The 15,299-nt window shown below is 37.2% G+C and overlaps 2 protein-coding genes across 6 annotated transcripts; one reads left to right on the forward strand and one right to left on the reverse strand.

The window, feature by feature from the left end:
- Positions 1-459: 459 nt before the first annotated feature.
- Positions 460-8,278, reverse strand: LOC120009491 (mitogen-activated protein kinase kinase kinase 5-like). Of its 2 annotated transcripts, none has more exons than XM_038860109.1 (11): positions 7,556-8,278; positions 6,465-7,256; positions 6,292-6,379; positions 5,846-5,908; positions 5,593-5,756; positions 5,254-5,329; positions 3,104-3,163; positions 2,899-3,024; positions 1,678-1,887; positions 1,490-1,568; positions 460-1,323 (listed from the first exon to the last, which is right to left on the reverse strand). In XM_038860109.1, exons 1-11 carry the CDS (start codon positions 7,945-7,947, stop codon positions 968-970), a joined length of 2,406 nt encoding a protein of 801 aa, XP_038716037.1. In that variant the 5' UTR covers positions 7,948-8,278; the 3' UTR covers positions 460-967. The 2 variants fall into 2 exon arrangements, with proteins under 2 accessions (XP_038716037.1, XP_038716038.1); XM_038860110.1 differs by having other exon boundaries at positions 1,468-1,568; positions 7,556-8,277.
- Positions 8,279-10,213: 1,935 nt separating this feature from the next.
- LOC120009780 (protein OSB1, mitochondrial-like) lies at positions 10,214-14,884 on the forward strand. Of its 4 annotated transcripts, none has more exons than XM_038860477.1 (5): positions 10,214-10,663; positions 10,829-10,967; positions 11,719-11,800; positions 12,289-12,606; positions 14,022-14,884. In XM_038860477.1, exons 1-4 carry the CDS (start codon positions 10,314-10,316, stop codon positions 12,564-12,566), a joined length of 849 nt encoding a protein of 282 aa, XP_038716405.1. In that variant the 5' UTR covers positions 10,214-10,313; the 3' UTR covers positions 12,567-12,606; positions 14,022-14,884. The 4 variants fall into 4 exon arrangements, with proteins under 4 accessions (XP_038716405.1, XP_038716407.1, XP_038716406.1 ...); XM_038860479.1 differs by having other exon boundaries at positions 14,124-14,883; XM_038860478.1 differs by lacking the exon at positions 14,022-14,884 and adding an exon at positions 12,727-13,104.
- The last annotated feature ends 415 nt before the right edge of the window (positions 14,885-15,299 follow it).

Here is a 15,299-nt window from a genome sequence, read left to right on the forward strand (position 1 = left end):
TCATAATTTTCTCATTGTATTAGTTACTGATTTAGTTAAACTAATTTAGCATTTTAAGGTTGTGCTTAACCCTTATAGCCATTTTTTGGTATGCCATGATTCACATTAGGAGAAAGGCCGAGAGGGTAACCAAGTTGCGGATTCTTTAGCCAAACAAGGTGTCAATAGGCCCTACAAATGTAACGGCCTCATTATAGTTGGTATAGTTAATAATCTCCAGACACTTCCTCATGTATTTTTTGTAACAGAGAACGACATTACACAATTCTACTCTTTCGACATCCGATATAGGGCTAAAATGGAGCCGTCAAATCTGCGCACATAAAAATTTCCAACCTCAAAACAACGTAAGTTGAGCCAAAGACCACAATGAGTGGGTCCTCATGCCATGTCCTTAGGCTGTAATCTCAGCATTCTCAGCAATAATATTCAACACTAAAAGAGTAGCGCCCACTCATATGAAAAAACAATGTCGTTTCATGTGGTTTGGACAATAATACAAATCATACAAGTTGAAGAGTATATACAATCCACAGGAAAACAAACTTAAGCTGCAATCGGAGAGAGCTGGTATTAAAAAGCAACCAGCGGCTCCATTCATGGAATTAACTTACTCTAATCTTTATATCTTTATCAGCAGTCATGCAAATGTGAAGAATAAATTATTATTTTTATTTCCTGCCCAGCTTTTTCAACTGCATGAAATCATTCTCTAAAACTTCAACTCATTTTCTGGTATTTGTACAAACTCTTGACTCTAACGACTATGAACTGACCAGCAGCAAAGCCTCGGATGAGTTACTTTTTCAAATGAAGATGCTTTGTCTTTGCAAATGAGGTAACAACTACGAGGGAAAAAAAAGAAGGCTATTTGAGTTGAAAGACCAGTGAGGGTCGCCAGGGCCCTAAACGCTGCAAAAAAACTCCAATGAAGCTTAATGTGCTTTCTAGACCATCGTAGTTTCTTTCATAATGTACACAAGGAAACCATGCTTCTGAAAAACAATGACAACTTTTCAGATATGTGGAACTTCATGAGTTCGAGAGAGAGCACAAGGATGGTTATTCCCAGAACCAAGGGGGCTAATGCTGGAGACATTTGAAGGGCTGAAGTTATGTGATCCATGAACTTGCAACATAGATAGAGAATGGGAGTTTTCAAGTGCAGGACGAGGAGAGCTATGAGAAGTTGTGGCGCAGTTAAGAGGCCTGGCAAAACCTTGTTGACAAGTATCATTAGTACGGTAAACAACTCCCGAGCACAAAGCCGACTGCAAGGCTCCCTCAGTGGGTGGGGTCGAGGCCACACCGGATGTAGGCAGACTGGTGCAAAAAAAATAAAGTCATAATCATTTTAAAAATCAGAAATAACTAAATGGACCCCGGTTTGGCAATTATGCTGGAGTGGTATAAAAGTAACAAAGCATATTATACAACTAATCTAGGGAGATGTGCAGATATATTTACCTATTGGATGGAAAACTCTGACCTTTAATCCTTGTTTGTTGGGGGGGAGGCATCACATCGGTCTTACGTGGGCTGCATTCACCGGAGTTGCTAGATTTATTCTATAAGAGCACAACGAATATGTTCATAAGTTAATGAGATTCACTTGCCAGCCTAAAGAAATGTATCTGGGAAACTCATGACTGAAGAGGAGTGGCACTTGATACTAACCATGAGGATTTTTTCAGCCGGTACCTGCCTGCAAAAAGAAACATTGTGATCTTTTGAATTTTGTACAAAAGGGTGCTCAAGTAACTTTATAGCTGACGGCCGATCGGCTGGATTTCTCCGGAAGCACCAATTGAGGAAATCCTTTCCCTCTGAAGATAGTGTTTCTGGTATAGGTGGGGTTTTGTTCAGAACCTTGAACATAGCTTGAGGCTGACAGATAGTAAACTATTAGAGAATTGAACAAAAAATATTTAAGGGAAGAAGAAGAAGACACATGCTTGTCAAGTGTCAGAAGTTTTACAAATAATATAGGGAGGCAATTAAAAAGACTATGCCTAACAGATCATTAAAACAGGTTTCCACACTCTTAAACCACATAGCAGCCCATGTAGTAACATGAAAGGTGAAATGTCAGAGTTTCTTTTTCATTTTTTATTTTCAAGAACTGGGGTCATGAGAATATTGAACAAGGGCGTTGAACGATGACATTGACAAAAAGAAGATGCAACAGTCAATTACGAATCACATCTTTACACCCTACGAACTTCGCCTTCTGATTTCCACTTCCTACTAAATTCTCACAGTTATCAGCAAGTATAGCAATTCAAGGCCACAAGTATCAAATATTCAAAAGTAAGCTCTTTACCATTACAAGTTATGTCAAAAGTTAATTAAGGACGGATACATGCAATATTAGTTGCTACATACGAATATATGGCCTAATGGTAGAGTTGCAGTGGTGCAACCTAAAGGTCACATGTTCAATTTCTGTAAACACACTCTCCACATATTATGTGGAGGTAAAAGTTTGCGTATATCCTGCCTGTCCCTAACCTCGCTCACTGCAGGAACCTTGTGCACAGGAGTTTTTTTTGCCTACATGCAATGTTAGTTGTGGTACCTTCTGTGTGGGAGGATATTATAACCTAAACCATGCAACCTATAAGTTAGTTAACGGACCAGCTTCTACAACAAAGACAGAATGGCACAAGAAAAAAGCAGCTCAGAAAAAAAAAGAAAAGAAAGAAAAGAAAAAAGAAAAGAAAAAGAAAAAAGGAAGGTTGATCAAGTAAATATCCCAACGCAAGTCCAATTTCTTCACATGTTAATAAATATATGAAACTCTAAATTGGAACTATATGCCAAAATGTTGAGCAGCTGATGATATTTGGATATAGCCAAAATTATGATAAAGGACATTAAACTTGATTAAGAGCTTACCCCTTCAAGCTCACTCCAAGGAGGTCTACCGGTAAACATTTCGATTACAGTACATCCCAAGCTCCATATATCAACAGCCAAAGCAAGATCAGGACTGGCATCAGAAAGCATTACAGCCTTTAGCACCTGCGTGGAAGTAATATATGTTGGAAAATCGGAGCCAGAAGCTACCAAAAATTTTATGAACAATTTTAACGTGAAATACCTCTGGAGCCATCCAATATGGACTGCCCTTCAAAGACAACTCATAGGATAGACCTGTAAGCTGAATTAGAACAAGAGTTAAATGAAAGATATACCACAAGCGTCCCTAATGAGAACCCAACCAACAATTACTTTAATTTTGAAAGAAAACACACGAAGGCATTCAGTCATTACAATCTAAAGATGTTGCTCCATAAATATAATCAAGTATCTCAGAGGGAAACTAGTACCATCACAACTAGAACAGTGACTATATTTAGAGACATTTGTCAAAGATTTTCACAACATATATAATAACAATCTATGTAAGACCTTGCATAATTCTCAAGAACCTAATGTCCAGAAAAATTGTGTCAACAGCCAATTCCAGTCAATTTGTGGTTGCAGTAAAGGAAAAGAAAAAGGAAAATGAAATGATTTCAAGAAGTATATTAGATGAGTTCTATGAGTAATATGCATGATCTCATCTACTCAGATCCTTTGAATCAGAATATTTATATTGTAATACAAAAATCTGCTGCAGAGGATATCGAGAACTGTTGCGTTTTCAAGATATGCAACTAAAGATGTAAATTAATTCAGCTACTTCATATAGAGTCAAGCATAGTAAAAAAATATCTAGCATAAATATCATAAAAACAATGCAGCAGTTGTGCATGCTTCTATTCAAACTGTCAATTTCCATATAATCGACATGATGCTTTATTCATATGTATTTTTCCCTTACCCGTACACAGAGAATATGTTGGCTACAGTACACACGCAATTAACCTAATCTGATTGACCCTATACAGCAATCATGGCTCTTCCTGGAATTTTCACGTCATCCTCTACAATCAAAATATAGAACCAGAGCTGTATGAAGTTGGTCATTCCGACAGGTCTTTGGAGACACTACTTAGGTCAGTCATTCTGAAAGTTCCACAAGACTACCAGTTACATTCCTAGGAAAACCAAGTGCAATGTCTATAAACTTTATCTAGGACTCGGAAATAATGGTTGTAGTTGGATCGGGATGTTAAACTACTCAGGATCTTTCAGTGCATTCCTTAATATAATAATATGACTCCTCACTCGATTGTGTTAATGGCTTTATTCTTGCCAATGCGAAAATGCTTCCCTTTTGCAAAGAAATCTTGGCATAAACTGCAGTTTTGAACAACATAAGTTGGGAGAAAGCTAAACACAAATAAATTTGGAGCGACCAAATAATAGATTCGACACACAACTTGAAGTAGAACTCTCATCACTACTTGTCAATTAGCTGTTTCTTCTACTTTTGATCAGCTTTAAAGGCTTAAGTACAGGACAAGTTTGAATTAACTTGCGTCATGTCTTATTTTCCTTAAAAACAACCAGTAGCTGGGTTGAGAGGGCAATGGACATTCTGTGAGAGTTGGAAATAGTTTTTTAGATATATAAATATAACTATAACCATCAAAATGAAGTGTATCCAACAAACATAATCCGGAGTTCAGAGAGGCTGGGCCTTCATGCTCCACCGTAAGTATTAATAAATTTCTTTTGTCCTTATAGATCTTCAAATATTCCAACATGTAATTTTTTCCGCTTATTCTGTACGTACAATACAAAATTATTCAGAGTGGCAAAAGAATGTTCCTTATATATCCACATGGCTGCATAACTTCGACTCAAGCCTGATTGTTCAAAAGCATTTTGGCCAAAAGTTATACAAGTTATAGTTAAGGATGAAATAAGCTAAGACAGGAATAACAAGGACTTGTTATTTAAGTGGCAGCAAAAAGTATACGTAATGTGCACTGCAAAAAGTACATGTAATGTGCATGCTTAGCATTGCAGCTGCGATTAGAGGAGAGTGTAGAGTAGATCGGATAGGTCAAAAATATTACGAACAAAAGCTTTGATGGTGATGATGATCGCACTTCCTCCATGAAGAATGGTGAAATCTTTTACCAGGGAAATATTCAACAAGTGAAAATTTGGAGACTCAAAGTTAATCAAAACCCAACAGAAAAAACATAAAACCTATATGCAAAAAGTAACACGGAATACTAATCTCAACTCTCAAGACAGAGCTAGGATGCTCACTCAAAAAATACACTCGAGCAAATGAAGAGAAGTAATCACAGAGAAATAAATTATAAGGTTTCTAACACATTGAAAACTCACATGTTTTGCCATCCCAAAATCGGCAAGCTTAACAGTGCCTGAAGGGTCGACAAGCAAATTCGCACATTTAATATCCCTGAATAACACAATTATCACGAATCAATAAAACTCTATATACTGAAAACGTCAAACTTCAAGTAACAAATTCACCATGTTACATGATTTTACATAATTTCCATTTAATTCATCCAAAGAATACCATTGACCACAACAGCTCACAAGATTTTTTTATACATAATATGCAGAAGTATTTTGTAAACTACAATAAGCTGTCAATAGAACTTGAACTATGATTAAACCTCCATGAGTCCATTCCTTCTTTTCAAGTATCATGCTCACCGGTGGATTGTCTTTGAGCTATGCAAGTAAGCCAGCCCAGAGAGGATATGGCGTGTGAAATTGCGCACAATGGACTCCGTAATAGATCCACAATGGTCGCGAACATATTTATTGATTGATCCAGGATGAATATATTCCAAATATATATATAAGTGATCATCAACCTGCAAAGAACACAAAGATTCATATCAATTGATCCTGAGCTCTCGCAGCTAATCAATACAATATAGCAAACAACCAATGTAATACTTACTATTTCACTGCCATAATATTGCACAATATTTGGATGCTTTAACTGGCGAAGGATCCTAATTTCCTGCAGAAAATTCCAAGAACAGAACAATAAGCTATGGCTAAATGCCCAATCAACAAGATTTGAATATAGATTCTTCTTGTATCTCCATTTCATGCAACTGAAACAATGAAAATATAAAGTGGGAATCACTAACAATTTAGGACAACATGATAACTTATTTTCATGTCTAAGAAGAAAGACATGGTCATTTACAGAAGAAAAGGATGGAAAGTCCATGCATCATATTTTCCAATATGTACGGGGCAGATATTTTACAAACACTATTATTCAGAGTTCGATCACTTTCACCATAAGGATGATTATCTTCATTTGGTAGTGAGCATTCTACCACATGTGAGAGCAATTATGTTATATATCTTTACTCGGAGACTTAAGAAAGTAACCTGCTCTAGCTGCTTTATACATTCAGCAGATTTGGGATCATCTGGAATGATATCAACTTCCTTCATTGCACACGAGGCTCCTGTATCTCTGCCAGAATTTTCAAGAAACAATGTGTTTACTACAGAGGAAGTCAAGTAATGACAAGATCATAAACTTCAGAATACCTACTTACCTATCAATTGCAGCATACACACTTCCAAATGTACCCCGTCCAATAAGTTTTCCTTTCTGCCATTGAATTTTTGATGAAGATAAATTTGCCTTTTCTGTTGTGTGATGTGTGACAGCGGGTGGTAATGGCATAACTGATTGTGATGGTGCCATAGCTCCAGGAGGAAGAGGCAACGGGTGGGCATTGACATGATTATTACTTTCTGGCCGCTCCTTAGAACTCCCTGGAAACAAATTATGGTGAAATGGAAATATAAATTTACTTGGACTATTGAGGCTTAGACGGGGACTTTGTGCCTTTGAGCTCGAAAGTGGAGAATGATCAGGGCTTTGCATGGTTTTAACTGCCGTCACTGGTGAAGTATGACTGGCAAGCCTACCATACTTGGGGACCTCTGAAGCTGACCTAACTTGACATCCCTGTGGGGCCAAATAAGAAGGTAAAAAATCTATGGAGTTCGATCTTTGTGGGCTGACAAGAGGACTTGACAATACACTTGTTGGAGCACTTCCAGAGAATACATTTGACTTCGGGTTGTTGTTAATTATTAGATCATCGAGGTCTTGAGAAAACCTTTTACGGTAAGTACCAGTAGGTTTGGCCAAATTTCTGTCCAAGAAAGAAGGGCTTGCATCCCCAGATCGCGGACTAACAGCAGGACTTGAGACAGCAGTTGCCGGTGCAGTCTTTGCAGGAAATCTAACACTTTCATCGTTTGCATCTTCTGAAACTTTCCCACAGAAATTGCATGGAGATTTTCCAGGGGTGGTGGCAACATGATATGCATCATTTCTGCTCATTTGAAGGGCATCACCAGGAAAAAAAATCAGCATGGGATACATACCTGTTTAGTTGATTAAGGATCGATATACACATCCCTAAGCTTTCTATATACTTCTAAGCATTAACCATGTCAAGAAAGCATAATCAAACTGTAATTATAGAAGAAAAGAACACTATGATTTGCAATAGTACACTCCTCTAAGCTACAATATATGACAACTGAACTGGTATCTAAGGTCAACAAAGGTAATCTATTTCAGAAATATGAAATGTTGCGGTAAAAATAGATTTGAGTAGCTATTGCTAACCTCCCCATAGCAGAGCAGTACCGTGCCTCCGGCGACCCGATAAGACCTGACCCCAAATTCAAATCGGGTCTTCGAATCCGAGACAAGTCAGGAAGCGGCAACGGCTGCGGCACGGCAAACAAAGACCAATGATCAGACCCTCCCAGCAACCGCGGCTTCGGGTTGTTTGAATCTGGCGAACTGGGCAACGAACGTGAACTGTCTCTAGATTGCAACCCGAGCTCGTTTTCGCTGACATGCCTGAGCTTTCGCTGCCGCGTGAGACGCCGCTGAGTAAACGAACGCCCATGGTAATTGGCCGAGTTACCGTCATTCCCGGTAACAGATGGAGATGACGGCGAAGAAGGATAAGAAGAAGAAGAGGAACACGAATATTTTTTAAAGAGACGCATCGGACGGTAAGAAACTAAGAAGAAACGAAGAAAAAGAAGAGGCGGAGGAGGAGGAGGAGGAAAGAAAAGAGACGTTTGGTCATCTGAAACAACACCACATATTTTCTCTTAGCCGTACATAAGCCATGAATGATGAAACACCTCGGTGGTTTCTCACTGAATTTACAAAAAAAAAAAAACTCTGTAATTTTGAAAAATATTGCTTGGATATCGAAGAATCAACCGGAGATGCGTGTTGAAGAGATCGGAATCGGAAACACGATTTGTTTTGATTTTTGTGCGTGGAGTCGTTGATCAGGAATTTTGTTCGTTTGAATCACAAAAAGTCAGGAGAGCAAATTCCACGTTGACATTTACATTTTTGACGAGTCGAGTCCACACAAGCGCGGCGTGTGAGTACGGCAAAAGTAGTACGTCATTCAATTCTCCGAGCCGAGGTGTCTCTGTGTCCACCACTTTCATGAGCAATTTATTAGTCTTTGTCGTTGAGTGATTGATTTATATTTTTTTTTTTTGCCTTTTTTGGTGTTTTTTTATTTGGTAAAAATGTACGGAGATTGTTTTTACAAAAACCCAAAAAAAAATTTTTGATAGAACAAAATCTCAAAAGTTGTGACAACTTTGTCAAACACTGAAATTATTAGATCCATGGATGTTGTATAATAATTCTAGAAATAAATCTTTCGCCCTTCTGATTTTATCAATTGTGGTAACGAACCAAAGAAGGGGTTACGTACACTGTTGAACAAAATTTTCGTTGATAGGGTTCAATGGACCCTTAAAATGTACATTCAGAGTGCATGTATTACTCCCTCTATTGTAATTTGTCTCCTCGTTTGTTGTCTTTGCTCTCTCAGGCCATTCTTTAGATGCTCTGTTGTTTTTTTGTGATTTGTTTCTCTTAATATATCTCCGCGCTTATAAAAAAAACAAATAAGGTTGTAACTTGTAAGTTGAGAAAGAGAAGTGAGGATTCAAAGAAAGGACTTTGTGTGTTTTGAATAGACGGTACTTTATGACATGATTTCCTACTTGGCCTATTAGATCAAAGAATCGGAGACTCAAAGTTTTAGAATGAATTTTATAGTCTCCGGATCCCTCTTGGTTAGTTTTTTAAAAAAGAAAAAATAAATAATTCCTCCAAGATACGGTCATATTGAATCTCAATCTACACAATAAATTTCGAATACGTGAGTCATTCGACATGCACCAAACCATTTTGCTCATTGATCCCAGTTTTCAATTAAGAGACAGAGATATGGATAAACTTCTGGCTTGTTTTCCAAATAATTTCATATTTGAAAATAGAGTAATCAATTAATAAAATCCGTCAAGCATTCAAGCTCAAACTCAGGACTCTCTGCTGCTCCAAACCAACAACAAGACACGCTATATCATGAAATATTTTAGTCCACACATAATATCCACGTAAGGTTGATTAACCAAGTCAACACTATAAATTAATATTTTTAGCAAGACTTTGAAATGCCATGTAGTCCACAATAATTAAATATTGATTATAGTCAGTTTAACTATCAATAAATAAGAGCAATTCGTACATGACAATGAGTTTTATACTTTTATTCATATATGACAAACAATATTGCTCATGCATAACGTATGGACTCGAAAAGATCTTGAGCAATATCTTTGTGTTTATGAGATGGGTTTTGTGTCTTTTGGCCTAATTTACTTTGTCATTTAGTAAAAAATTTATATGCTCGTGAGCTTAACGGTCCGAATTTTATAATCATATCGGATGTCAAAAGGGTAAACTTGTATGATATCATGATCGATTATTCAAAAAAAATTGGTCATGCATGTATATAATCAAAAGTATAAGGCTTAGGTTACCATATGCCACCCAATCAGTGATATATGTAACAAAATGAAGGAGCATCCCATGGATATTAATCTCGAAGGGGACTGTGAGATCGTAGTTGTTGCAATCAACAATTAAAGTTTAATCTATAATTGAGAGATTAAGGCTTTAATTTGGATTATTGGAATTGGCTTAACCAATTTACCAATTGAAATACCAAAGCTTACACATAAAAAGTTTGTTAATTCAAAAGTTACCAAGTTTTTTTTAGGACTAATTGATGAACATCTATGAAGTTTGGATTTGGTGGGCCTATTAGAAAACACCAATAAAAGGCCCATATGGTGGGCCTCTCATCATGGGTTTGTCTTCTACGGGTTCTCCCAAAAAAAGCCCAATAAAGCCATCGTAGAATCTAGACCTAACTAGAGTTTCAGTCCATAATCGACTGTCAGATTAATAACTAAAAAGCCGCCAAAATCGCTACTTTCTTCAAATCCCGCCGGTTCATCAAAATCCGATCAGCGCCTTTGCATTCCGACGTATGATGATCGCGCGTCGTATTGGTGCCCTATTCAAGAATTCTTCTGTAATTCCCAAGCAAAGAAGACGAGTCCTCTTCTCTTGGTTCTCTACGGCTAACCCTAGACAATCGTATTTCTTCCGCGATGGCTTTGAAGAGGAAAAAGGTGTCAGTGCCATTTATCAGCAGGCGCTCAAATTTCAGCGACCAAACACGATGAGATGGCAGCAACAGTTGGTGAACGCCGTCAATTTTATTGGATCAGTGGATCGCCCTGTGCAGAAACTACCCTTCAAACACGACCGCTCCGACGTTGGGGCATACACCGTGCTCCGTGTCAAAAACTCCGGTGATACCAACCATACGTTTAGGTCTGGTTCGATTCTTTGACTTTTCGAACTATTTTGGCACCAGACACGAGCTCAGATATTTGTTTTGAGTCATTGAGGTTGTTAACCATGCATATGTTATTAAGTCCCCATTGTTTACGATTTATCAATGGATTTTGATGCGCTGCCGATTGAATTTTTGGACAGCATACTACTGCAAATGCGGGATGACCTAGCCAAGATGTGTATTGAAAATCTCAAGCCAAATGACGTGATTCATGTTTCAGGTAGTTTGGCGGGTTACGTAAAGAATTATCAGAGTGGAGATCGGCAATATCTTTACAAGGTCTTTATGCGCTACATGTTTCTTCTGCTGAAAACTATATGTCATCTGCCCTGTACCGGCATGAGCCTCTGTTTCTTGTTATATCTTTTCATTTTTCATGTATCTAATCCTTTCATATCAGGCTTGGGTTCAGCTTGAATAGGTTATGCGTCAGTATATGAAGTGACTGAATTTTTCCTTTCTAATATTGTTGTGGAATAATAAGTGACATGATGTAACTTTGCTTTGATTTCTCTGCTGCAATTGGTACTTGGTAGTATCTGTGACAGTTGTGATGATGCTTTTGTTGTCCGCGGATGTCCTTTACACCAAGCTTCGTTTTACATGCTCCATCATCACAGTGTTTTAAGGCTGTAAGTTAGTTTTCTGGCAGTGTTAATAGTGTTCCAAGGGCATGTATGAATTTTGTAAGTTACTAGTATATATAGGGTAGGATATATTAGCATTTCTGAAATGCTTGCATTATTTCACGAGGCCAGTACTTCAAAATTCAAATAATCTTCTATAATAAATTTCACTACTTCATTTTGTACTTTTATTCCATCCCCAATTTCTGTTATGGCTCTTCATTTGTTTCCTATTTGCTTTCATGACTCATCAACAATCTGGCATTGTGTTTATAGATATTAGTTATATAAAATATGGAGTTTAATGATGGTATAAATTATATTATTTGCAATTTAATGGAATGTACTCATAAATACAAGAATTTTGCGAGAATATATGTAATACATTTCATTTTTTCTTGTAGGTAGTTGTGAAAGAAGTGAATCACATCGCGCAAAGGGCTCAAGGCTCAACTATCCGAAGTTTTGTGGAATCACAATCAGAAGGCAATATTTGAATCTTCAGCCCCTTTTAAGTTTATATTTTGATTTTTGAATTAAAACCTTTGTTGACATGGATAGGGGTAGGATGTAGGATAACGATGATTATGCATTTTCTTTGCTTCTATATATAATCACATTAGCTTAAAGCTTGCAGTTACAGGTGCTAATGAAGGAGAACAGTTGGCATTTTATTCTTTTAGTTTCTGTATGTCACTATGAAAATTGTGCGCCCATAATATTGTCTAGTTACTTATTTCCACATATCCCTCTAGACTTGGCCCAGTTGCTCAGTCCATGAATTGAAATAACTGCTTTGTAAGCTGGGCTTGAGCTGGTCGTTTGCTTTAACCTGTGTTAAGCGTATGAATTTTAGCGAAGTATCTATGGCCAACTATAACTGTTAGTTCTTAATCATGCAATAGGATTTTCAAACTGTTATTTACTTACAACTTTGGTTCTTCATTTCTTGTTTTTTACTTTTCTTGAGACAGATTCCGGTGAATCTAGGTTGGAGAGGTACAATGATCGCCTTCGCTTGTGGCAAGTTTTCTTCACTAGCCCATATGAATGGTGGGATAACAGGAAATGCAAAACAAATCCACAACAACCAGATTTTAAGCACAAGGATACTGGTGAATCTCTTTGGCTAAGTCCAACTGATCCTCCATGGATTAAAAGGCAACTGCAACTAATAAGTTCAGAAATGGCAGAAAGAAGCAAAGTAGAAGTGGGTACTTCATCTCGTGTATCTAGATGGGTGTATGATTAGCACAACCCAGTGGCAATTCATCAGGACATAAGAGACACAGGTACTGGGGTTTCTTTTCAAAGAAGCTATGTGCTTGCTTTTGCTCTTCCTTCTGCAGCTTGATGTTTCAAGGTGGTTGTGTGTGTGTTTTGAGAGTCTTACCCATAGTTGCAATTTTCAGGATTGCAATTATTTGAAAACAACTACAATGAAAGAAACGAAGTATAGTGTCAAGGAACTTCATCCTCTATTTGAGGGTTATATCAAGCATGACGATCATTTGGTTATTTGTATGGATGATTAGTGTGTCGTTATTATGACAATCCTTATATATGCATTATGAAAATATGAGAAAACAGTTGATTTTGGGGCCGGGAAGATTAATGTCAACGTATTTGATTTATTTCATGAAAATTGTTGGTTGTAAAGAGATTTAATTTTCATTTAATTTATGCTATACTAATAGACGAATCATTATTATAGTGAATATGTTAAATAATAGTGTAGCTTTTTGGATATTCCTCGTTAATGAAAGATTTATTCATTTGTTTTTCTTCAATTCCTTGTATTGCTACTGGAATTTGTGTTCACATCACATGCTCTTCACCCAGGCTCTAAGCTTCTCTTTTATCTTCAAAGTTTCTAAGAGGTCTATGGACCAAATGCAAAGAGGGAAAAGAGAGAGGTTGGGGTAGCAGACTGTGTAGTGTAGAACTAAAGTACAATTGTGCTGTAGAAGAAGGAATGAGGCAGAATGAGAGCATTTCATGATTATGAAAAAGGAATGAGACTGATAATTTATTAGGTATCATACCAAAAGAGGCCCGTTAGCCGCACATGAAGTCCATGTTGGCGCAGTTCTGATTCTGCAAAGTATGGCCAACAATTGAACGTGGAATAAGAAAAGATAGGCAACAAACTTATAGAAACCTTACAAGAAACTCTCTTTTTTTAAATTTTTTTTTTATGAATAGTGAACCTGGTCCAAGTAAATTTTTGAGTATTGGATCTTAATGGTTAAATTGGTGCTAGGGAAGGAAAGAATTAATGCCATAACTCATAAGTGCTTACACTACGCAAATAGGATTATATGAAAATTTCAAGAAATAATATTGGGAGAACCTCAATGAGATTTTCAGGGCATTCCACGTAATGGAGAAAATATTTTTAAGAGGATACCTAAATGGACATGTAGGTAGAGAGAGTGAAAACTTTGGTAGCGTACATGGAGAGTATGCATTTGGAGATAGAAATGAGGTTGGAGAAACTATTTTAGAGTTTGCTGTGTCGTATGACTTGTGACTAGTAAGTAGTAAATAGCTAGTTTAAGAAGATAGAATCACATTTAATTACCTGTAGGAGTGGGCATAACTCTAGAAAATACCTAGTTTAAGAAGAGAGAAATCAGAGAATCACATTTAAGCAAAACAAATGATTTCATTGTGATGGCCATTATTGCTTCTGCTTGGATACCAGCATTTTGCAGGCCTGGAGATGAGAGCTGGACAATTTTACCAAGAATCGATGGTCTTGTTGAAGATATTTGGTATTTCAATGACAAGTTCTATTTTATCACAGATCATGGAGATCTTGTGACCGGGGACTTCTCTGATATTGGTGTTCCAAAAGAGAATGTCATTATATCTAAAAATGATGAGGAACCGTTGCGAGGTTCAAGGTGGGTGGTTGATACTTCTCTGAGTCTGTGTGCGACGAACTTCTCCTGGTTTACCAAATCATGAATAGAAATGTGGGACGTCACAGAGTGGGATACGATGAAGATATTGAAAATGTGGACAATAAAGCTTATAGAACTGCTGGGTTTTTTATTTACAGATTGATGAGCAGAGGAAAAAGTGGACTCCATATTGTTTATGTGGGCGGGCAATGCTTTTGGGGATTATTCGTGCGATTGCATTCTAACAGCAGAATATCATGAGCTTAAAGAACACCATATTTACTTCACAGATGATTTTGCTGAGGCTTACTATGAAAATCCACAGGGGTACAATGATTTGGGTGTTTACAGTCCACAGGATGGAAGTGTCGTCAAGTTCTATGAGAATGCTCCCTTTTGGACTGATCCTTGCATTTGGATTGCACCTAATTCACACTAAAAGGGTATTAACTTGATGATGGTGCCTCTCTGGCTGGTTGACAAATCTTCTGTTTGTTAGACTCTCGTAGTATCTTTGTTCTTGCTTCTTAGGCCTTACAAGTGACTTAACTGGGTATCTTATTATGTACAGATGCTTTAGTTGCTACATTGCTTGGATGATGATTGGGATATGTGATTTCAAGCTAATGTTTTTTTTTTTCCCGATTTACCTGCCATATTGTGTTATTTTGTTTACTGCCAGTATGAAGCTAGGTCAGCGCGTGTTAAAGCACACACAAATAAAGGATGATTGAATGATTTAGAGTATTTGATGCGTGGTGGTACTAGTAGATAAATTGTAAATTTGTAGTAAGTGAACTTTTAGTATGTTACTGTAAATTTAGTGAATCCGTGAAGAAGGGCTTATAGAGATGGTTTTAAGAAAATGGTGGTTATGCAGCAAGTCCATTAGCTCGGCCCATTTTGGCAGGCAACGCTATAAACTTATCACTGATAAGTTAGGGAGTCGATATTTGCACACGAGATTTGACTTTGTATACATAATTACTTAATGGGGTAAGTAACGATAAAACCTTTGTACTTTCAAAAATGGGTGAACTAAGCCCCTCAATTTATTTTCGTGTCAAAGAAGCCCT

This window comes from Tripterygium wilfordii, chromosome 11 (assembly GCF_013401445.1).
Source record: "Tripterygium wilfordii isolate XIE 37 chromosome 11, ASM1340144v1, whole genome shotgun sequence".
Lineage (NCBI taxonomy): Eukaryota > Viridiplantae > Streptophyta > Magnoliopsida > Celastrales > Celastraceae > Tripterygium > Tripterygium wilfordii.